The sequence below is a fragment of the Schistocerca nitens genome, chromosome 9 (genome assembly GCF_023898315.1).
Source record: "Schistocerca nitens isolate TAMUIC-IGC-003100 chromosome 9, iqSchNite1.1, whole genome shotgun sequence".
Taxonomy (NCBI): domain Eukaryota; kingdom Metazoa; phylum Arthropoda; class Insecta; order Orthoptera; family Acrididae; genus Schistocerca; species Schistocerca nitens.
In genome coordinates, this window is record NC_064622.1 from 157,291,380 (window position 1) to 157,317,864 (window position 26,485).

Below are 26,485 nucleotides of genomic sequence, written 5' to 3' on the forward strand. Positions count from 1 at the left end.
CCATCATGGGCTGTTGTAGTCCTAATAACGTACAGAAAATGACAATATACATGAATTAAAATCAATCATGTGGCCCCATGGAATGGACACACTATCCACATGCACCCATTATCGTGGCTGGGTAAGTGTAGGCCAGGGCTGGTAGACTTGGAACAGTGCCTCTTGCTGCCTCTGATAAGCTTGGCAGTGTTGAGCCATGTGCATAATATGCTCACTGATTCATAGCCATCAGACATGTTGCCATACCAGATTCTTCATTGTGGAAATTCTCACTGGGAGAGATGAAGGGGTGACAATATATGGGAGCACAGAACCTACAGAATTACCACTCAATACTCTAGGTCACCTTGATTCAATAATAGGACACCTCTAGAAAGATGAAAGACATGGCTTTGGGAAAAGAAACAATGAGGGTCTGAGGAGGCTGCCAAAGGTAATTGTTTTGTGTCAACTAACAAGCCTGTCTCAAGAACTGATCCATGTGTGTGGCTGCTGTAACCTCTCTGGAAGTGATGTTAAAAATTCTACTGGCTGTTAAAATTGTGAATCATTGTGAAAGCAAATTTCTCCCTGGAATCCTTAGGGAACCATGACAGTGTGTCTACATTTGTGTGCTATGCTGGTGTACAATAATGAATGAACTGCAGGAATTTGATAAGACCCCAGCATTATAGCTCCTGAGATGTCCATCCATTCAGACAACTTTGACATAGATCCAAATATCAACAAAAATTAACTGTAACCAGATAAAATTTGTTGTCATACAGGAAAATGCAGAATTTCTGGATACCAAATAGAATTACCAATGCCATCTCTATCTGGAAATAATTTTCTTGTGATATGTTGAGGATTTCAGAGGTGAATGGGGTAAGCTGCTGTGAACTATTCAGGTACTTACCCCCTCCCCCCTTTGTCTTTTTTTTTTATTTGCTTTTTGCGTCATTTATTTGCTTTTTGCGTCATCATTGTTTTGACTGGTCTGATGCGGCCCACCATGAATTCATCTCCTGAGCCAACCTTTTAATTTCACAATAGCATTTGCAACCTACATCCTCAATTATTTGTTGGATGTATTCCAATTTCTGTCTTCCTCTACAGTTTTTACCCTGTACAACTTCCTCTAGTTACATTGAAGCTATTTTTTGATGTCTTAACAGGTCCCAACAGCCTGTCCTTTCTTCTTGTCTTTACTGATCCTGCAGGGCAACCTCCTCATTCCTTACCTTATCAGTACATGTAATTTTCAACATTATTCTGTAGCACCACATCTCAAATACTTTGATTCTCTTCTGTTTTGGTTTTCCTTCAGCCCATGTTTCACTGTCACACAATGATGTGCTCCAGACATACATTCTCAGAAATTTACTCCTCAAATTAAGGCTGGTGTTTGATACCCATAGACTTATGTTGGCCAGGAAAGCCCTCTTTGTGTGTGCTAGTCTGCTTTTAATATCTTCCTTGCTCCATCCACCTGAGTTTATTTTGCTGAATAGGTAGCAGAGTTCCTTAATTTAATCTACTTCATGACTCCCCATTCTGGTGTTAAGTTTCTCATTGTTCTCATTTCTGCTACTTCTGATTACTTTCATCTTTCTTTGATCTACTCTCAATCCATCTTCTATACTCATTAGACTGTTCATTCCATTCAACAGATCCTGCAATTCTTCTTCACTTTAACTCAGAACAGCAGTGCCATTAACAAATCTTATTACCAACATCCTTTGACCCTAAATATTAATCCCACTCTTGAAACTTTCTTTAATTTCCACCATTGCTTCTTTGATGTATAGACTGAACAGCTGGGCCAAAAGACTGCATCCCAGTCTTACACCCTTTTTAATATGAGCACTTTGTTCTTGGTCTTCAGTATTAATGTTCCCTCTTCATTGTTGTACATATTGTATGTTACCCATCTTTCCCTATAGTTTACCTCAATTTTTATCAGAATTTTGAAGATCTTCCTCCATTTTACATTCTCAAATGCTTTTTTCAGGTTGACAAATCATATGACTGTGTGTTGATTTTTCTTCAATCTTGCTTCCATTATCAAGCACAACATCAGTGCTGCTTCTTGGCAGCTTTACCTTTCCAAAAGCCAAACTGATCATCATCAAGCACATCCTCAGTTTTCTTTTCCATGCCTCTGTATATTATTCTTGTCAGCAACTTGGATGCATTGATTGTTAAGCTGGAATCTTCCCATACCTTCCAGCTGTTCCCAAGTATAGTTACAGATCCTTTATGTTCTTTGGTACAGGAGAATAGGAAATTGGTGCTACATTCTCTGACATTGGTTTAAGGCCTCTCAATAAGGATATATCCCATATACTTACTGGAAAACTTGAATATTTGAAAGAATCACACTTTACTTCAACTTGAAAAAGGGTGGAAAATATTCATCTGAGACTCAACATATGCTTCTGTTGAATCTGTCCTATAACCACTAATTAAATCATCCAGATAAATGATGTACTGTGGATTGCTTGCAATTGTTTGTTAAAAATTTATGAAAGATTACTATTACCATTGTGATGACAAAAGGTAACCTATTAAATTGATATAGACCATAAGGCGTATTTAACAGCATAACAGTTTTGGAAGTGTCTTACATGAAAAGTAAAAATAAGCTTCTGAAACAAGTTTTGGAAATAATTCAGAGTTACATAGAAGGGGGGTATGAGTCTACAATTGACTGAATATCTATCATGTTTTTGAAGTCCTCAGATTTGTATAATGCACTAGCTTGGTAGTGAACAATGTCTAAAGGTGATGCACATTGACTAAAGTGACTGGGTGAAAGTATTTTTGACTCCTCTAAGAGATCCAGTTCTACTTTATCCTTGTTTCACAAGTGTTATTGATATCAGGCCAACTCTTTTAATGTAATGTTGCAAAAATTAGAAGCCAGTCACAAGCCTAGAGAAAACAAGAGAGAATACTGGAGATACAAGGAATCCACTTCTGCACATGGACAGGCATTCTGAGTTGGTTAGACTAGCCATGGAAAAGAAGACACGAAGGCTGTATACTCATCCAGGCCAAAAATATTTTCCAATGGTGGTTCCACTGCTACAAAGAAAGGAAGGGTTTGGTTATTTACTTGCATCTTAAGACTGTAACTATCTGGTCTAGTCTCAAAATTTCATAATGAGATTAAGTCTACAGCTTAGTTGTTACTGATTTTAAGGGTGGAGACCCCCAAAAGCAGGTTTGTAGGCTGATTAACAATTAAAACTGAAACCCTTGTATCAAACAGGAACACAATGGGATACCACAACCATTAAAACAGTGTATGACAATGTGATGGTATCTTGACTCTGTGATATTTACTTGCATAAATGCTTTCACAGCTGACAGCACAGCTGGCTCTGACAAAATTCTGCTACATGCTCCTGATGAAAAAACTTTTGACAGACATAATTATAATGTGGAAAACTACATCTATCATGTACAGAAAATTTCTTCAAGGTTAAGTGGAAAACTCTTATGGCATTGAGTTTGACTCCAGTCTGGTCAAGCAGGAACCACTCCAGTGCAGACCTGGACTGAGCACAGTTTCACCATCAGATGGACTAGATCAAATTGCATCTCTGACGTCTCTCAGTCTGCAGAAATGGAAGCCTGATCTTCTTGAGAAATCTAGGCATAGCATACCCAAAATTTCAGCTAAAGAAGAATCTGACTACTTTAATACTCGAGCACACACTTCATTGTCTGGTGCTAATCTAATAACCATATCAAGCTCCAATGATTCTGCATGTGATAGTCCACATGTAAACTTGAATTTTCTACACAGGCCTCACAGGTCTGCAATCTGCAATATACAGGTATCCAATGCTGTCCTACAGTGTTGAAGTACCTCTAAATAAGTGGCCACCATTTGAATTTTTGTAGAAAAATGTTCACTTAAAAGCAAATGAACAGCGGTGAGGGGCAGCACTGACAGGTCAGATAAAGGAGCCAATTTTTGCACTAGGTAACAGAGCCATGGGTTTGTAGACAATAGAAAGGCTTGTGTCACTCAGGGAACTTAACAGCACTTGCCTGGAAATGAAGGACTAAACAATTTTGGTTCACTTTCCAGTTCTCTTGAGCTTCAAACTTCCTGGCAGATTAAATCTGTGTGCCCGACCGAGACTCGAACTCGGGACCTTTGCCTTTCGCGGGCAAGTGCTCTACCATCTGAGCTACCGAAGCACGACTCATGCCCAGCCTCACAGCCTTACTTCTGCCAGTATCTCGTCTCCTAGAGACAAGATACTGGCAGAAGTAAGGCTGTGAGGACCGGGTGTGAGTCGTGCTTCGGTAGCTCAGATGGTAGAGCACTTGCCCGCGAAAGGCAAAGGTCCCAAGTTCGAGTCTCGGTCGGGCATACAGTTTTAATCGGTTAGGAAGTTTCATATCAGCGCACACTCTGCTGCAGAGTGAAAATCTCATTCTGGAAAGTTTTATTTCTTTATTTTTGTGTTCCATAGATGCTTGATGCAAATGTATTGCTAGGATGTAGAACTTGTCAGATTATTACTCTAATAACCATATCTAAATGATCATGTGGCTTACAAACTGAATCATATATAAACAGATACATGATGTTCAAGTGTTTAAGCAACAACACAGATTATAATAGTAATAATGATTATACAAACAAATTATAAGTCTTACATTCTAATACATACAGAAAGCATTCTGGCATCAACTGATAAGTCAGTGCTATATAATCAGTTCTTATAGGAATGATTAAAATTAAATACGTTGCACTAAATGTTACACACCATCAAAAAATTTGTGCAAAGAATAGAAAGAACTAGTCAAAAGACAAAGTTTCAGCTTTTTTAAAAAATTTAGTCATATATCTAAGGATTGTTTTAATATGAAATAGAAGTTTATTGTATACTTTTGTGCTTGAATAATGTACTCTTTTCTGTGCCATGCTGAGATTTTTTATAACTTTCTGAAGATCATGTTCACTTCTTGTATTATGATCACGATATTCACTGTTTGTTTTGTAAATTGTATTATTATTGTACATAAAGCACATTAGCGAAAAAATGTACTGAGATGGTATGGTGAGGATCCTGAGCTGTTTGAATAAGTTTCTGCAAGAGCATCTGGGATGCACTCTAGCCATAATTCTGATGACTCTCTTCTGTGCAATAAAGACTTTGTTTGCTTATGACTGGTTACCCCAAAATATGATGCTATGTGTCATAAGTGACTGGAAATATCCTAGGTATGTAGCTTTAATTGTTTCCAAGCCACAAAGAGATGAAATTGAGCGAATGCTAAATGCTGTGGAATTCGGTCTTTTATATCCTGTAGGTTGTTGATGTGAACTGTCCAGTTTATATTGTTGTTTATGTATAATCCCAGGAATTTGGAAAACTCAACTCTCAATATTTCTTTGTCACCACATTTTATTTCAATATTTTCCTGTTTTTATTTGCTGTTTGAAACTGTATGAATTGAATCTTGTTCATATTGAGTGACAGACCATTTGAAGTGAACCATGTTATAACGTCAAGTTGAACACATATATTTCAGAACGACACAACACATATAAGTCACAGAGTAAGTTGACAAGCAAGACATGTGCACATGTTAACATTCGAATGAGCACTGAGTCCCAGTCTAGCGGCCACTGCTCGGCTGGCCGCTTAGGTGGCGCAGCTAGACAGCGCCGCACGTAGAGGACGCGCGTAATTGCATAGCGGCGCTTTGAATCATCAGCGAGTCATAACAAACCAATCTAGAGCTTCTTTGAATACAGTGGTTGCAGTGTTCTCCAGGCTGCAATTGGCTATTTTGCCAATCATAATGGTTGTGTCATCAGCAAATAGGGTGAAGAGTTCTTTTCGTGTCATACAGCATGGCAGATCATTTATAAAGATGAGGAAGAGTAAGGGACCCAGCACTAAGCCATGTGGCTCTTCACATTTTACTGTTACCCAATTAGAGCAGGCAGGTGGCGTTGCAGAATAGTTCAGAACTACCTTCTGCCTTCTGTTGTCTATATATGACTCAAGCCACATCCTTACTTTATCATTTAATCCATAGTGCTCTGCATTTGTAAGTAAAATTCTGTGATCTACACAGTTGAATGCTTTAGACAAATCACAGAAGATTCCAACTGTTAATATTTAATTGTTTATGGATTCAAGGAGTTGGTTGACAAATGAGAAAGAATGGAAATGTTGTGTGGCTAGGGCCTCCTGTTGGGTAGACTAGACGCCTGGTGCAAGTCTTTTGAGCTGATGCCACTTCGGTGACTTGTGCATCGATTGGTATGAGATGATGATGATGAAGACAACACAACACCCAGTCTCTGAGTGCAGAAAATGCCCAACCCAGCCGGGAGTTGACCTTGGACCCCTTGGCATGAGAGTCCTTCACACTGACCACTCAGCTATCGGGGACGACGACAAATGAGAGAGAAAGAATGGTGTGTTTAGTTGAAGTACCCTTTCAGAATCCAAACTGGTTTTTAATAATGATTTTATTTTCATAGAGATGATCCACGATTCTCTTGAATATCAGTTTCTCTAGGATTTTAAAGAGAGTTGTTAACAATGAAATTGGCTAGTAGTTGGAAACATCAGCTCTATCACCTTTTGTGAACGGTGGTTTCACAACTCTGTCTTTGAGTCTATTAGGGACAGTAACTTTTTTTAAGGATTCATTAAATATATGACAGAGAAGTTCAAGAATAAATTTGCAGCAGTGCTTCAGTACTTTGATAGCTATATTATCAACACCAGTGGAATTTTTATTTTCCATTTGCCTTGTTACCTTCTCAGTTTCTTCAGTTTTAATGTAGGGTACATGCATCTGAATAATTTTCTTCCGCACTTTTTTTGTAGAAGACTCATAGCTTCAAATCTAGACCCTTTATAACCAATTTGGTCTGCTACCAGCAAAAAATGGTTGTTGAATATATTAGCAACTATATCACCTTCATCTACCATGCTTCCATTATGACACACTTCGATACTGTCTATATCTTCTGTAATTTTTCCAGTGTCCCATTTGACTACCTTCCAAATAGTTATTATTTTATTATTTTAATTGTTAATTTTAGATTTAAAAACCTTGCTCTTGGATTTTTTGATGACACTCTTTGAGATGCAAGAGTATAATTTGTAGTGCCCCCTATCCAGGGGTTTGATAGAATTTCTGACTGAGACATAAATCATTCTCATTGTTTTACAGGATGTTCTGATTCCTACAGTGAGCCATTGTCTCATGTAATCAAGAAGATTGGAGTTTTTTGAAATTCTCTTGGGGAAAAAATCGTAACGAATTCATTCAGGAATATGTTAAATTTATCATTGACATCTTTAGCCTGATATATTGTGTTTATTTATTTATTTATTTATTCATCTGTGGAACAATATATATTGTATGGATGTCATCAGTTTGTAATAATGTTCCATTCCAACTGCTGCAAATGTCTGCTAAAGTTTTCCAGATTCTCACTATTTCATTTCATTTCATTTATTATCATCCATTTCATCATTTATATGATATAGGAATTGTCATAATACTGTCCAGAATATGCACAGCAGAATATTACAAATTTCTATCAAACACATAAAATTAACATTACGTTGAAAATTAAAGCATTGAATTAAAACACCTAAAATTAACATTATATAATATGTTGAAAATTGAAACATTAAATTAATGTGTTGTTCTTTTACATGCTCCTTTAACATGTACCGTATGTGATGGATTTATATATATTTAGTACATTTTGGAAAACACATAATTTTAGAGTTAGAAAAAGTATAAAGGAGACATAGAACTGACAATGAGAACATGATATTGACAATACAACTATCAGTTAGTGATTTAAGGATTCAAAATATTCCTCTATGCTATAAAAACATTTATTTATCATAAACTTTTTTAATTCTGACAAATTTTCCTTCATCTTCTGTTCCCCTGATGCAGAGTGGTAGAGCATTATAAAGCTTTATTCCATATTGGCTATCAAGGAAAAAGTTGTAAATGACACCACAAACTAAGTTCTGACTGAGATGTCCATATTCATATTCATATTCATTTATCAACTATAGGTCGCATACATGATATAGGTTTCATCAGATACTCTCTGCTAGGTCATTTATATATATTGTGAATAACAGCAGCCCTGTCATACTACTTGGAAGTACAATGAACTCTACTTTTGCTTCTGATGATGCCTCTCTACATACTGCATTCTTCCTGTTAGGAGGGCTCTAATACAGTTGTGATGTCGACAAGTACAAATGACATATCTCCGCCATCGCAAGTTCTTTGATTCTGTAACCTAATGGCCCACACCATCTTACTTATTCAGTTCACTGTATGACTTCTTGTAATGTTGATTTTTGTTCAAAACATACCTAGTCTTACAGTATTGAGTGTGTTTTCCTTAGGCTACAACCCAACAGAAATCTCACAGTGGTGACCCTGAGTAAGAATTCACATGCCGTTTCGTTGTAGTGCAAGTATTTTCGCATCTACTGCACTGGCTTTGTTTACGCCTTCATTCACTCCACTTGGTCATGCATCCTGATGTGCAGCACATGGAAATCAAAGCTCCTGCACCTACAATGGGACATTTCATTGCTTCACCATGATCTGGATTCTACAACATGTTTCCATTTCATCGCCTCAACACTTTTTCCAATCGAAAGTGCAACATGTGATTTCAGACTCAGGCTTTTGCCTCTCCAGCAAGTGTGCATCAACATACACATTTTGAATACGATAATGAACAGGACAAAATTACTGCATTTCATCATGCTAATATGGGTTCTGCATATTGTGCACAAACTATGTATCAGATGCGAGCTACCTGGGGAACCATTACAACAGTGCCATGTACAACTTGCCTTTGTTAGGACAGACCATGTGTATCAATCATGCCCCCACAATGCCAGAGTGCTTTACTGCTTCATTGGTTAACGAAGTGAACAACGCCCAGTGTATATCACAAACATTTCTAGGTACATTTCGACCCCCAACGACCGTTCAGCACAACAGTGCACTTTACAGACCACCACCTGATGTGAACAATGTGCTGTGTAGTGATACTAACTGTGGTTTCTGCCCCTCCAAACACACCCTGGCTCATAATGTTGACAGCCCAGTGGAAACATTTTACTGTGCTCCTCCATGCGCGTCTGCTCTTCCACCAACCCCCGCCACCACAAGTAAATTTTCAGGGGGTTTCAGCTGCAGCCGTTCACCTGCTCGCTTTTCAAATGGCACTGGCCATGTATTCTGTGTTGGACTTCTGCACCATGAATGTTGCATCAGACAGTTCTACAGCATCATTTCCTAGTGCCCTTCTCATCTGTTCTGACAGACTGCTCACTCACACCCTACGCAGTGCCGTCTGTGTTGACCATGCTGGTCCAGTATTAACATCGTATAAGTGATATGAGGGACTCAGATACAGAACTAACTGCATCACTGTTGCCACCACCAGGCTGCTTACTGACCCTGCCCCCACTATATGAGGACAACTCAGCAACGTGGTTTGCACTGGTAAAAAACTTGTTCAAACTGTACCACACCACCAATGACAATTCAAAATTCCTGTGTCTCATGACTCATCTGCACAGGCACACAGACCTGTTCTGTGACCTACTTCTGATGCTGCCGCTAACTTTGGAGTAAGATTTCACAAAATAGACTATCATCAAGCACCTCTCGCATTCCCCATAAGAGATTATTCTATAAATACTGTATGAGGAACATCTTGGCGACCACATCCCGATCCAAGCTTTGGTAATGGCAGCACCACCTGGTCAGTGAGCAGATGATGCCAGATGAAACCATGCCATTGGTGTGGTTATCAAAACTGCCTACAGATCTCCAGGTTCATCTCCTCCCCTGGAATCCATTGCTTTGCATCTGTGGATGGCTGAACAGTCTATTCGCTCAAACACCAGTGGCATCAACACGAGCTCATGCAGCTGGTAGTTCACCTGGCTACAGGCAGGGGCATGCTGTGCTCCGCCCCCCAGACTGATGCACCACCTGTCACCCAACATGCACACTCTCCTCCCACCGAGCCACTGCATATCATGCCTGCACCATCTGCCCTGACGTATGAACCCGAACACATGGAGGATGATTGGCCACCTCTTCTCCCAACATACCCTCACTATTTGTACCACACCATATTTGGCAATGATACAGAAAAGTTCTGCCCCTCGTGTCCAAAATGCTAATCATACAATAAGCGCAAACCCACACTGCATTCTGTTCATGCCTCTGTCCCGCTGTGCAGTTACCTTTACATCAAAGACTATTCTTTGAGTTGCAACTTCCTCATGGACACCTGCGCTGACATCTCAATTGTACCTAAACCGATGACCACATGCCCCCTCACATGCACAAATGCTCTCCTGTGACCTGTGAACTCATCTACACTTCATACCTGCAGCTCCATTGAGCTTCACCTCCACCTCCCCTGGATCTTCCACGTGGTGGACATTGCAGAACAGATCATCAACAATGAAGGGTGGCTGAACACCACAGTGCTTAACTAGGCATGGTTCTGCTGGAGTTGGTCTGCTTTGGCTTACTCCAGCCTCCAAACTGACTCACCCAACTGATTTTAGGGGACCTCTAGTTTATTGGGGCCGCAAAGCCATAGTGAAACTCAGCATTTTTCACATCATCAAACACTGCCATAGCTGAAAGAAGTGATAACTGAGAGATAAAAATTTTAGGACTGACAAGGGGATTGAACTCAATGTGCTGAAATTTGTAGTTCAGCACTTTATGACTGAGCTACTTCCTTTTTCCCCATGATACTAAATAATACTGAAATGTTAAGTACATCTCACTGAATGGCAGAAACACTGAATCAACTACTTCTTCTTTCAGGGGAAGACATATAAACCACTCTGTGGCATGACCATGGACACTTGCATGGCACCCTCCTGTATCATTTTGTTTCTGGGCCATCTAGAGGAAACTTCCTTAGTCTCTCAAAAACCTCAAATCTCTTGTCTGGCTTAGGTTCATTGCTCAAACAGGATGGAATGTAACATTATTATGAAAGGGATAGTTGCTACTCACCACATTGCAGAGATGCTGAGTCACAGATGGGCACAACAAAAATAGTCACAAAATAAGCTTACGGCCAACAAGGCCTTTGTCAAAAATAGATGACAGATGTACTCACACACTCATGCAAGCACAACTCACAAACACATGGCCTCAGTCTGTGGCAGTTGAAGCCACACTACGAGCAGCAGCAGCAGTGCATGATGGAAGGGGTAACTGAGAGGGGGTAAGGAGGAGGGTGGGGCTTTCCCACCCTAGCCTCCTCGTTACACCCACCTAGTTGCCTTTCTTATCATGCACTGCTACTGCTGCTTGTAGTATGGCTTCAGCTGCCACAGACTGTGGTCATGTGTATGAGTTGCACTTGTGTGAATGTGTGTTAGGTTCATTGACGACATTTACATGATTGGATCCAGGGCCAAGGCACACTGTTATCATTCCTCCACAGCCTCAACAACTTCTCCCCATCCTCCTCACCTGGTTCTACTCAGCCCAATGTGCCACCTTTCTGGATGCTGATCTCCACCTCTCTGATGACTCCATCCACACCTCTACCCACATCAAGCCCGCTAACCATAAAGAGTTCCTACATTCTGACAGCTGTCATCCTTTCCATACCAAAAAATCACTCCCACTTAGCCTGGTCACTTGTGGAAAACATATCTGCAGTGATGAGAATTCCTTTGTCAGTGTGCTGTAGGTCTTGCAAAGGCCTTCACAGACAAGTATTATTCCCCAAACTAATCTGCAAACAGATTTCCCATGCCATATCATAACACACCTAATCCTCCTCAACCTCTCAGAATCAATTGCGAAGAAGCTACCCCCTCTTCAACCGTCATCATCCTGGGCTGGAGCAACTAAACCATGTCCTTTATTAGGGCTTTGACTATCCATTGTTGTGCCCAGAAAGGAGGGACATTCTACCCACAATCCCTCCAAACCCTTCTAAAAGTGGTATTCAGCCACCCACTCAACCTACTCAACATCTTGGTCCATTCCTATGACACCCTGACTCCCAACCCTTTACCACATGGGTCACATTCCTGTGGAAGTCCCAGGTGCAAGATATGTCTGATTCAACCACCCAGCACATCCTAGCCTAGTCATGTCACAGGCTTATCCCATACCACCTGAGATTGAGCCACACATAAAAGCAGCTATGTTGTACACCAGCTCTGATGCAATTTCTGCACAGCATTTAACGTGTGCGTGACAACCAACCAGCTGTCTATCATAGTGAATGACCATTGTCAAACTGTGGTCAAGAACCAACCATTACAAGAATATACTGCAGAGCACAACATGTTTCAGTTCAATGGCTGCTGCACTACCTGTGCCACTTGGGTCCTTCCCAAAACATCCACTTTTATCAACTACAAGGTGTACAACTTTGTTTCCACCATTTTTTCCCCAACATTTGAGGTTTTAATGAAACAAATTGGTTACACATGTATCATACAAAGTATTTTCCATCGCTGGCCACTACTTTCTCCCATCTTTCAGGCAGTGTACAAATCCTGTGTTGAAAAAATTGTTCATCTTTTGAAGTGATCTACGAATCGATCCAATTTGTGATTTCTTCATGAGATCAGAAGAGCTGGTCTGCCAGGCCATGTGCCATTGATCTAAATAGGTGATAGTCAGAGGGAGCAATGTCTGGAGAATACGGCAGGTGGGTTAGGACTTCCCATTTTAACGATTCTAAGTACGTTTTTATCACTTTTACAATGTGGGTTTGAGCGTTGTTGTGTTGCAAAATCACTTTGTCGTGCCTCTTGCTGTATTGTGGCCATTTATCTTTTAATGCTCTGCTTAAATGCATTAGTTGCATTTTATAACGAGCCTGTGTGATTGTTTCACTTGGTTTTAACATGTCACAGTACATGATGCTGAGCTGGTCCCACAAAATACAGAGCAAGATCTTGGAGTCATGAATACTCAGTATGGCCATCAATGTGAAAGCATGGGTGGGATATCCCCATGATTTTTTGGATTTAGGGTTATCATAATGAACCCGTCTTCCATCCCCGGTCACAATGCAATGCAAAAATCCCTTCCGTTTTTGCCTCTGAAGCAACTGTTCACAAACACACAAATGTTGTTCAATGTCTCTTGGTTTCAGCTCACACGGGACCCATGTTCCTGCTTTCTGAATCATGCCCATAGCCTTGAGACGTTTTGAAATGACTTGCTGTGTCACTCCCACTAATCGTGCAAATTATTCTTGAGTTTGATGTGAGTCTTCACTCAGAAATGTGTCTAATTCTGCATCTTCAAAAACATTCTCTCTTCCACCACTATGCCAGTCTATGACATTAAAATCATTGTTCTTGAAGTGTTGAAGCCACTCATGACATGTTCTTTCACTAATAGCATCCTTACCATATGTACTTGAGAGCATTTGATTAGACTCAGCTGCTGTTTTCTTCATACTGAAACAAAACAGTAACACCTCCCACAAATGATGAGAATGTCATAAACTGACATTTTCAATCAAGAACAACTTTATGATGCAGACACAAATTGACTAATGTTTGAATGAGGTTATTGGAGGTCCAAGCTAACTACCTGATGTCTGCGATCTGTTTCTTTCGACTGCTACATACCGTTGTCGCCACCTATTGGCAAACGGCGGAAGCAAAGTTTTACACCTTATATATACATGCACATTATCCTTGCAACACATCCTATATTGCCATAATTGTCATGGTCTCAATCTCGACAAAGCCATTGCTTCCACACCATCTAACTTACAGTAGCTCCTTCGTCTATCCTGTCATGCCCTCCCAATCCACTCCTCCACCATCATCATGTGTCACATGAACTCAGTGGTTCTGGTGCCCATGTGTTGCATTCCTATCTCATATGTGTACAGCCTCTCCCTCCTACATTCCTATCCTGAACATCTATTGCCTCCCTCTGAACTATGAGCCACACTTCCCCAACCCCTTCTCCTGCTTACCACCTCTTTCCTTGCTCTAATAATAATAATAATAATAATAATAATAAAAGAATAAAATAATAAAAATAAAAGAATAGGCCTCCGGTATGTTCTGCCAGTCGTAAAAGGCGACGAAAAGAACAAACCACTAATAGGGCTAACCCCCCTTTTAGTGTGATGAGTTGGTTCAGGACAGAACTAAAGAAGCCTCGGACAAGCGCCGTCATCGTCGGGGACGACGCTTGAACCCTATGCCCGCCCACAATGGTAACGACACTGCTAGCCAACTGGAAAATGATTTAAATCCAAATAGAGGTGTTTTGCAGGATATGCTTCCTACAACCACCCTAGAAGGAAAACAAAGGCAGAGGATGAGGTGGTCAGATGAAGTTAATCGACACCTCATGTTCTATTATTACCAAGCAACAAACCTAGGAACCAACACAACTGGATACAGATCACAAGTATACACAACATTTATTACCAGATACCCAGAATTAAAATTTTTAACAGAACAACGACTAGCTGATCAGATCCGTGTAATAATAAAAAATAACATGATACCCCAGTCAGAATTAGAAAACATCAAACAACAAGTACAACAAATACTGGAACAAAATAATGTGCAAACAGAAGAAGAAGAAAATAGAGTAATGGACTCAAACATCCCAGAGCAAACAAACAAAGAACAACACGCATCAATGAAACAATCAGAGGAAAACGAAATCTTGCGACAGCCACCAGAACAAGCAAAAATAGAACACGAAGTGACACACATGTTAGATATAGAAGAAAAATTTCAGCTGACATATATAGAATACAAAGACACAAATACAGACATTAGACCATTCTTGCATAGACTGCCAAGTAACCCACAAGTCGAAACAACAATAAAAACTATCAACACAATCATACACAACAAAATAAATGAATATACAACTATGGAAGAGTTACAACTACTGGTTTATATAGGAGCACTCACTACACTAAATATACACACTAGGCAGAGATCAGAACCAACCAACACACAGAAGAAACTCACAAAACCAGCATGGCAACACAGGCTACAGATCAGAATAGAAAAACTGAGAAAGGACATCGGACAGCTAACACAATTTATAAGAAATGAAATGTCAGAAAAAAACAAAAAAGGTTAGGTAAAATCTCACAAGAAGAAGCGATAGAGCAATTAGATGAGAAGAAGCAGAAATTACAAGCATTGGCCAAACGACTTAGGAGATACAAAAAAGTGAAAATAGAAGGAAACAAAACCAAACATTCAACGCAAACCAAAAGAAATTTTACCAGACAATAGATAAGACACACATTAAAATAGACAATCCACCAAATATAACAGACATGGAACACTTCTGGAGCAACATATGGTCAAACCCGGTACAACATAACAGGCATGCACTGTGGATACAAGCAGAAACAGACACATACAAGATGATACCACAAATGCCAGAAGTGATAATTTTGCAACATGAAGTCACCCAAGCTATTAATTCTACTCACAATTGGAATGCCCCTGGAAAAGATAAAATAGCAAATTTCTGGCTAAAGAAGTTCACCTCAACACATTCACATCTAACTAAATTATTTAACAGTTACATTGCAGACCCATACACATTCCCTGATACACTTACACATGGAATAACTTATCTGAAACCTAAAGATCAAGCAGACACACCAAACCCAGCTAAATATCACCCCATAACATGCCTACCAACAAAATACAAAATATTAACTTCAGTCATTACACAGAAATTAATGACACATACAACACAGAACAAAATTATAAATGAAGAACAAAAAGGCTGTTGCAAAGGAGCACAAGGATGTAAAGAGCAACTGATAATAGATGCAGAGGTGACATATCAAGCTAAAACTAAACAAAGGTCGCTACACTATGCATACATGGATTACCAAAAAGCTTTTGATAGTGTACCCCACTCATGGTTACTACAAATATTGGAAATATACAAAGTAGATCCTAAATTGATACAGTTCCTAAACATAGTAATGAAAAATTGGAAAACCACACTTAATATCCAAACAAATTCAGATAATATCACATCACAGCCAATACAGATTAAGCGTGGAATATACCAAGGAGATTCATTAAGTCCTTTCTGGTTCTGCCTTGCTCTGAACCCACTATCCAACATGCTAAATAATACAAATTATGGATACAATATCACTGGAACATACCCACACAAAATCACACATTTGCTATACATGGATGATCTAAAACTACTGGCAGCAACAAATCAACAACTCAACCAATTACTAAAGATAACAGAAGTATTCAGCAATGATATAAATATGGCTTTTGGAACAGACAAATGTAAGAAAAATAGCATAGTCAAGGGAAAACACACTAAACAAGAAGATTACATATTGGATAACCACAGTGACTGCATAGAAGCGATGGAAAAAACAGATGCCTATAAATATCTAGGATACAGACAAAATATAGGAATAGATAATACAAATATTAAAGAAGAACTAAAAGAAAAATATAGACAAAGACTAACAAAAATACTGAAAACAGAATTGACAGCAAGAAACAAGACAAAAGCTATAAATACCTATGCTATACCAATATTGACCTACTCATTTGGAGTAGTGAAATGGAGTAACACAGACCTAGAAGCACTCAATACACTTACACGATCACAATGCCACAAATATAGAATACATCACATACATTCAGCAACAGAAAGATTCACATTAAGCAGAAAGGAAGGAGGAAGGGGATTTATCGACATAAAAAACCTACATTATGGACAGGTAGACAATTTAAGAAAATTCTTTATAGAACGAGCAGAAATCAGCAAAATACACAAAGGAATCACTCATATAAATACATCTGCTACACCACTGCAATTTCATAACCACACATCGATCAAGACGCATCCAACACATGGCTAAGAAAAGGCAATATATACAGTGAGACGGAAGGATTCATGATTGCAATACAGGATCAAAAAATAAACACCAGGTATTACAGCAAGCATATTATTAAAGATCCCAATACCACAACAGATAAATGCAGACTTTGCAAACAACAAATAGAAACAGTAGATCACACCACAAGCGGATGTACAATACTAGCAAATACAGAATACCCCAGAAGACATGACAATGTTGCAAAAATAATTCATCAACAGCTTGCCTTACAACATAAACTTATAAAACAACACGTTCCCACATACAAGTATGCACCACAAAATGTACAGGAGAATGATGAATACAAATTATACTGGAACAGAACTATTATAACAGATAATACAACACCACATAACAAACCTGACATCATACTCACCAATAAAAAGAAGAAATTAACACAACTAATCAAAATATCTAAACCCAATACAACAAATATACAAAAGAAAACAGGAGAAAAAATTGAAAAATACATCCAACTGGCTGAGGAAGTCAAGGACATGTGGCATCAGGATAAAGTTGACATTATACCAATTATACTATCAACTACAGGAGTCATACCACACAATATCCACCAGTACATCAACGCAATACAGCTACATCCAAACATATATATACAACTACAGAAATCCGTAATTATTGATACATGTTCAATTACTCGAAAGTTCCTAAACGCAATGTAACATATACCGTACAGTTAAAAGGAAGTCACGCTTGATCAAGGTCCGCGTCAGTTTTATTTCGAACCAGACCTAAGGCCTGAGAAAGGAAAGAAATAATAATAATAATAATATTTATTCAACATCGAATAATCAAATACAATCCCTAGAAATAATACGGTTTCAGGACATCATACAGATTATTCTTCTGAATACATCAGTTTATAAATTACAAACTAAAGATTTGTTTGTATTAATAAATTTTACATTTTGATAGATTTTACATTTGGTAGTATACAATCACGATATTACAAATATTGTTTTTATCAACATTATATTAGTTGCAGGTTACTTAAAACTATGAGCTTCACATACTTATGAAGCACTTTTCATACAGATATAATACTCGTCTAGGGAATAAAAAGGGTTTTCAATTAGAATTCTTTTTAGCTGATCTTTTAATTTGTTAGTAGGAAGGGTTGTGAGACTTTTTGGTAGGGCAGTGGCTAGCTTCAGCCCAGCATGAAGTGCATTTTTTCATATAAAGCTGTTATGTGGCTATTTACATGGTATCTGAACTTTTGCCTTGTATCATACTGGTGCAGGTCACAGTTGAAATTCGGATTTATTTGACACAAAACCTCACCCCAGTCTACCTACTGAACTGGAGTTCTGTCACTGCATATTCAGCTGCCACAATGTAGCTGCACAAGTGTGTGACCTAGTTTGTTAAAGCATTTATCCAAAAGCTAGTGAAGTTTTAATTCTTTTTTGTGTGCCTGACAATGACTCAATGCTTCTATTATTCAGTGAGTTGTCTCCTTTATTCCTAAATCATTCAAATTCTGCTATAATTGTACTTACCATATTTAAAATGTTAATTAATACAGCAGTGTAAAGTTAGCTTATTATGCCATTTGTTGCTTTTTTTCAGATGAAGAAAGTGATTTAAGAACAAGAGGCAACAAAACAGCACTTTGTACAAGGGTGCATTTTTTTATGAAGATTACTGAGCTGGTTAGTCCAAAATAACTGTAATTATATTCCTAACAATTTTGCTTAATGAAACATATGACTTTTAATGTGGCAGCATTAGTAGTTACCAAAATATAATGTGCTCACAGGGAAACTATGCTCATGCACTATGTTGAATAGACATGAATCTCCAGTCCAGCTATAGGGTGTTATTGATTTATTAATTCAAACTAATGCAGGCTTAAGTGTAAATCAAGAAGAACATTAATAAACACAAACATTACTTATAAATTAAAGCTGTGCACTGGAATAGCACTCAGTCAAGGACTATACAGTTTTTAAGCAATGTTCTTACCATTTGAGCCATCAAACCATGCCTCATGATTTGAAACTTCACTATGCCCATGTATATTTATTATAAATGTGAAAGAGAAGATTATTATTTTTCCTGACAAAACAAAAATTATTGCTAACTAAGAAAAGAGGCATCATAAGAAAAATGGTAAATGATATTGTTGTTGAAGCTATTAACTGGTTTCACACAAATGGTATACCTTTAATGTTCAAATAAATACAGTAAATCCAATTTTGCATGTGAAAAATACTTCACTTCCTATCAATGAAGTATACCAACAAAACATAATATACTAGGCAGAAAGTTCTAAGCTTTTAGGTTACCATAATGATGGAAATCTTAACTAGAAACTCCACATAGTATACAGATCAAAATGTTTATGTTCATCTACTTTTTCCATAAGGATAATTGTGAGCTTTGGAGGTAAAGAAATCAGTAGCATGTTTTCATTCACTAACTTTCCATGTGATAATATTCTGGAATAATCTACATCTACATTTATAGTCCCCAAGCCACCCAACGGTGTGTGGCGGAGGGCACTTTACATGCCACTGTCATTACCTCCCTTTTCTGTTCCAGTCGCGTATGGTTCGCGGGAAGAACGATCTGCTCGGGAGGTATAAGTAGGGAGGAGCAATATATTCAATACCTCATCCAGAAACACACCCTCTCAAAACCTGGTGAGCAAGCTACACCGCGATGCACAGCGGCTCTCTTGCAGAGTCTGCCACTTGAGTTTGCTAAACATCTCCGTAATGCTATCATGGTTACCAAATAACCCTGTGACGAAACGCTCCGCTCTTCTTTGGATCTTTTCTATCTCCTCCGTCAACCCGATCTGGTATGGATCCCACACTGATGAGCAATACTCAAGCATAGGTCGAACAAGTGTTTTGTAAGCCTCCTCCTTTGTTGATAGACTACATTTTCTAAGGAATCTCCCAATGAATCTCAACCTGGCACCCGCCTTACCAACAATTAATTTTATATGATCATTCCACTTCAAATCGTTATGCACGCATACTCCCAGATGTTTTACAGAAGTAACTATTACCGGTGTTTGTTCCACTATCATATAATCATACAATAAAGTATCCTTCTTTCTATGTATTCGCAATACATTATATTTGTCTATGTTAGGGGTCAGTTGCCACTCCCTCCACCAAGTGCCTATCCGCTGCAGATATTCCTGCATTTTGCTACAATTTTCTAATGCTGCAACTTCTCTGTATACTACAGCATCATCCGCGAAAAGCCGCATGGATCTTCCGACACTATCTACTAGGTCGTTTATATATATTGTGAAAATCAATCGTCCCATAACACTCCCCTGTGGCACACCAGAGGTTACTTTAGCGTCTGTAGACGCCTCTCCATTGATAACAACATGCTATGTTCTGTTTGCTAAAAACTCTTCAATCCAGCCACACAACTGGTCTGATATTCTGTAGGCCCTTACTTTGCTTATCAGGCGACAGTGCGGAATTGTATCAAACGGGAAGTCAAGGAAAATAGCATCTACCTGGGAGCCTGTATCTAATATTTTCTGGGTCTCATGAACAAATAAAGCGAGTTGGGTCTCACACGATTGCTGTTTCCGGAATCCATGTTGATTCCTACAGAGTAGATTCTGGATTTCCAAAAACAACATGATACGTGAGCAAAAAGCATGTTCTAAAATTCTACAACAGATCGATGTCAGAGATATAGGTCTATAGTTTTGCGCATCTGCTCGACTACCCTTCTTGAAGACTGGGACTACCTGTGCTCTTTCCCAATCATTTGGAACCTTCCGTTCCTCTAGAGACTTGCGGTACACAGCTGTTAGAAGGGTTCCAAGTTCTTTCGCATACTCTGTGTAGAATTGAATTGGCATCCCATCAGGTCCAGTGGACTTTCCTCTGTTGAGTGATTCCAGTTTTCTATTCCTTGGAGACTTATTTCGATGTCAGCCATTTCTTCGTTTGTGCATGGATTTAGAGAACAAACTGCAGTGCGGTCTTCCTCTATGAAACAGCTTTCGAAAAAGGTGTTTAGTATTTCAGCTTTACGCGTGTCATCCTCTGTTTCAATGCCATCATCATCCCGGAGTGTCTGGATATGCTGTTTCGAGCCACTTACTGATTTAATGTAAGATCAGAACTTCCTAGGATTTTCTGTCAAGTCGGTACATAGAATTTTACTTTCGAATTCACTGAATGCTTCACGCATAGCCCTCCTTGTGCTAACTTTGACATTGTTTAGCTTCTGTTTGTCTGTGAGATTTTGGCTGCATTTACACTTGGAGTGAAGCTCTCTTTGCTTTCACAGTAGTTTCCTAACTTTGTTGTTGAACCACGGTGGGTTTTTCCCATCCCTCACAGTTTTACTCGGCATGTACCAGTCTAAAACGCATTTTACGATTGCCTTGAACTTTTTCCATAAACACTCAACATTGTCAGTGTCGGAACAGAAATTTTCATTTTGATCTGTTAGGTAGTCTGAAATCTGCCTTCTATTACTCTTGCAAAACAGATAAACCTTTCTCCCTTTTTTTTATATTCCTATTAACTTTCATATTCAGGGATGCTGCAACGGCCTTATGATCACTGATTCCCTGTTCTGCACTTACAGAGTGAAAAAGTTCGGGTCTGTTTGTTATCATTAGGTCCAAGATGTTATCTCTACGAGTCGGTTCTCTGTTTAATTGCTCGAGGTAATTTTCGGATAGTGCACTCAGTATAATGTCACTTGATGCTCTGTCCCTACCACCCGTCCTAAACATCTGAGTGTCCCAGTCTATATCTGGTAAATTGAAATCTCCACCTAAGACTATAACATGCTGAGAAAATTTATGTGAAATGTATTCCAAATTTTCTCTCAGTTGTTCTGCCACTAATGCTGCTGAGTCGGGAGGTCGGTAAAAGGAGCCAACTATTAACCTAGCTCAGTTGTTGAGTGTAACCTCCACCCATAATAATTCACAGGAACTATCCACTTCTACTTCACTATAGGATAAACTACTACTAACAGCGACAAACACGCTACCACCGGTTGCATGCAATCTATCCTTTCTAAACACCGTCTGTGCCTTTGTAAAAATTTCAGCAAAATTTATCTCTGGCTTCAACCAGCTTTCTGTACCCATAACGATTTCAGCTCCGGTGCTTTCTATCAGCGCTTAAAGTTCTGGTACTTTACCAGTGCAGCTTCGACAGTTTACAATTACAATACTGATTGCTGCTTGGCCCCCGCATGTCCTGACTTTGCCCCGCACCCTTTGAGGCTGTTGCCCTTTCTGTACTTGCCCGAGGCCATCTAACATAAAAAACCGCCCAGTCCACGTCACACAACCCCTGCTAGCCATGTAGCCACTTGCTGCATGTAGTGGACTCCTGACCTATCCAGCGGAACCCGAAACACCACCACCCTATGGCGCAAGTCGAGGAATCTGCAGCCCACACGGTCGCAGAACCATCTCAGCCTCTGATTCAGACCCTCCACTTGGCTCTGTACCAAAGGTCCGCAGTCAGCCCTCTCGACGATGCTGCAGATGGTGAGCTCTGCTTTCATCCCGCTAGCAAGACTGGCAGTCTTCACCAAATCAGATAGCTGCCGGAAGCCAGAGAGGATTTCCTCCCATCCATAGCGACACACATCATTGATGCTGACATGAGCGACCACCTGCAGATGGGTGCACCCTATACCCTTCATGGCATCCGGAAGGACTATTTCCACATCTGGAATGACTCCCCCCGGTATGCACACGGAGTGCACATTGGTTTTCTTCCCCTCTCTTGCTGCCATATCCCTAAGGGTCCCCATTACGCACCTGACGTTGGAGCTCCCAACTACCAGTAAGCCCACCCTTTGCGACCGCCCGGATCTTGCAGACTGAGGGGCAACCTCTGGAACAGGACAAGCAGCCATGTCTGGCTGAAGATCAGTATCAGCCTGAGACAGAGCCTGAAACCGGTTCGTCAGACAAACTGGAGAGGCCTTCCGTTCAGCCCTCCGGAATGTCTTTCACCCCCTGCCACACCTCGAGACGACCTCCCACTTTACCACAGGTGAGGGATCATCCTCAATGTGGGCAGTATCCCGGGCAGACACAGTTGTAGTCCGATCGGGGGATGCGTGGGACGAGCTGGCCGTCCCCGACAAATCCCCATCCGGATCCCCACAGTGATGCCCATTGGCAACAGCCTCAAGCTGTGTGACCAAAGCCAACACTGCCTGAAGCTGGGAGTGAAGGGATGCCAACTCAGCCTGCGTCCAAACACAGCAGTGCAGTGCCTATCCATGCTAAAAACTGTTGTGCAAAGAACGTCTGAAGTAATCTACAGAGAGCACAAACAATTCGACACAAAATTTAAATACAAGATTGCCTAGTAAATGCAGTAATGCTGCTACTTGCGCACTGCTGACACACTGCTCAGCAGCGGAAGGAGACTACGCGATTTTACACTATTCAGGTACTAAAATGCGATGCTACAACTCTCAAATACTATAATACGCCCGAAATTTATGAATTAAACAATGCAAATACCAAAAACATGCAAAGAAATTAAGAATTAAACTATGTAACAAATAAGTGAGCTAAGAGTATACGACTTGCTGCTGCAGCTGCTTATCCAACAGCGGCAGGGAGCACACTGGCTGTGACCAACAGACACTGGCCGTTCAAAACAAAAACAGAAGACAGATGATTATGCTAATTTACACTATTCAGGTACTAAAACGCGATGCTAAAACTCTCAAATACTATATTACGCCCGAAATTTATGAATTAAACACTGCAAATACCAAAAACACGCAAAGAAATTAAGAATTAAACTATGTAACAAATAAGTGAGCTAAGAGTATACAACTTACTGCTGCAGCTGCTTATCCAACGGTGGCAGGGAGCACACTCATTCAGCCAAAATTTATTCATTACATGGAGAAAATAATTAGAATTATTTGTAGGTCTACAAACATACAGCTTGCAGCTATTCATTAAAGCAGCTGGGATTATTTAGCCACAACCTCACAATACATATATTCATCGATTAAATTTATTGTCAACAACCCACTGCAATTTGAGAGTAATAGAGGTATTTACAAGTAATTTCCTATGACGAAAAGGAATCTGTACTTCTTCTAGATGCTAATTTTAATGCAGAAATGAATGAAACACAGAAATAAAACTCTTTGATGATTTGTGCAAAAAAAAAAAAAAAAAAAAAAAAAAGTTTTGCAAATAGCATATATGTATTCAAGTGAAAACAATATAGTTGAACTTCAATAGCAAACTGTACCATCAGCCTGATGGCCTAGCAATGGGTAACACATTGCCAGGCATCTTCACTGATATTTTCATCAATCTGCTGGAAGAGAAATTCTTTAGCAGTTTTTCAACTGCTGATCTGAGTATTTTATCATATTCTTGGTATGTAAACAACATTTTGATCACATACAGTGGTTGCCAGGAAGGAATTCAACATTTGTTTGAAATTTTTGATGGTATTCACGAAAAATCAGTTTTAATGTGAATTAGAAAATAACAATCATCAGCTTAATTACTTGGACCTCAGTATTGTTATTGACAATGACAGACTTTCTATCAGTATTTTTTTGAAAAACCACTAATACAGATCAAACTGTGCTCTATAGTTCAGTGCACCCTCATTCGCATAAGAAAGCATTTTTCCATTCAGCCATTCATCATGTAGTAATTGTACCTTTATCACCTGACAAGCTCAGCAGAGAGATGAATATAATAAAAACTATTGTAGTTAATAATGGCTGTTATCTATTGAGAGCTGACAAGACCTTCAAAGTTAAAACTGACTCTTAAGTGACCACTTTAGGCACCAGTGCTGTTTCTGATACTAACAACTAGAAAAATGGTTTCTTGATTTCATCTCTAGACTTTATTTATTATAAAATTCGTTGTCTTCTGATTAAAAGATATGGATGCAAAATTAGCTTTTCCACTAACAATAACTTGCAAAAAAATCTTACTTTGAATCTTAAGTCCACAGCTGCTCCTGTACACCATTCAGGTGTTTTTAGAACCATGTGTGATACGTGTCCTGTTCCTTATATAGGACAAACTGGAAGTTCTTTCTGAGAATGATGGCCTCATCCTCAATGAACTGTTACAGTTATGCACCAAAAATTTTTTCTACAATTTTCATTCACAACTCACAGAATTTTGATTCCTTTATTTTTTACTATATTTTCCTGCCTCTATTTCCAAAACATTATTTTCTTTGAATCTCATAGATGTACGCTACTAAAGTTACTTTCATGCATATATTTTTTGGATTTTATAGATGTTTGCACAAAATTTTCTATGTTATTCTGTCCTTTACATAATAGTAATTTCTGTAAAGCCAGATAGATGGCTCTTCATCTGCTTGACTACTGTGTATTTTCAAAAATATCTTAAGCTCTCTTCCTTTGTATTTTATTTTTATAATTAACTGTTGTTTTTTCAGTTATTTATGTAATAATGTTTCAAATGGGCACTTGTTGCTGGTCACGTCCAATAGGCGGCACAACTTGTGTTGTTTTCATGGCACCAATGTAAGCCTCTGGGCCAATCAGTCTGTTGTTGTTCCTGCCTAGGAATATGAGCATATCTGCTTGAAAATCTGATCACTGCCTTCTTGCAATGCAATTTTATGTAACTAATCATGACAATTGTCATCTTGTTTAATATTTTTTGTCATAATTAATTTCCTATGTATTATTTCATAGTGTATCTCAAAATTTTGTTCTGATGAAGATATCCTTAGAGGTGTGAAAACCTATCTCAGTGTACCAAACAGTTATTTGCAACCAGTTGGCTGTGTGATTCCTATTTTTGAAAACTTGTGAAGTGTACTCAAGCTAGTGTAGAGTGTGTATGTATCACGCAAGTGATGGTTCCATGCAAGACCATTTCTGTCTCAACATGTGATGTATGTTTACTCTTTGTTTTTTTCTGCGATATTGTCCTGATGTTTTGTTTGCTTTGTCCTTTTAATGTCATTTTGTGTTATGGGTTATTTTAAGGTTAACAAAGTGACTTTTATTAACCTGAAGCAGTTGGCGACCCTGACATGATACATGACGGTCACAGGCATTAAAAATGCTATGCTTTGCACAGTTAGAAAGCCAATTTTCCTGTCATGATTCACTGTGGCAAACACAAAATATACTTATTTATTTACACTTTCTTTGCATGGAGCCATCGTAATGATGGCTTTTGCAAACATCAGATTTAATACTATGGTTATATTTACACTTATAAAATACACTATATTTTGTAGCTGTTGCTTCTTATGTCTATTTTTTATATTTATCACATTACAGCTGTTACAATCACTATCTTAAAATTCGATGAAAGAATATAAACATTTTTCTATTAGAAAATATTTTAATTTTGTTTTAAAAACATTTCCCATGTACGTTTTAGAGCATTTGGTAGCTTGTTATACCAGATCAAACCACTGATATATGGACTTCTATCAGTCATTTTTAATGTTGTTCTGTTACGGAAATTGTTACACTTTGTTCTAGTGT

The 26,485-nt window shown here is 38.9% G+C and overlaps 1 protein-coding gene across 5 annotated transcripts in view; it reads left to right on the forward strand.

Annotated features, from left to right (window-relative positions):
* The window catches only part of LOC126203834 (uncharacterized), an 83,309-nt gene that overhangs the window by 36,124 nt on the left and 20,700 nt on the right, over window positions 1–26,485 (forward strand). For all 5 annotated transcript variants that reach the window (XM_049938207.1, XM_049938203.1, XM_049938206.1 and 2 more), the window contains one exon: window positions 18,557–18,639. In XM_049938207.1, the coding sequence (XP_049794164.1) occupies window positions 18,557–18,639 (83 nt within the window). The remainder of the gene's footprint in view (window positions 1–18,556; window positions 18,640–26,485) is intronic.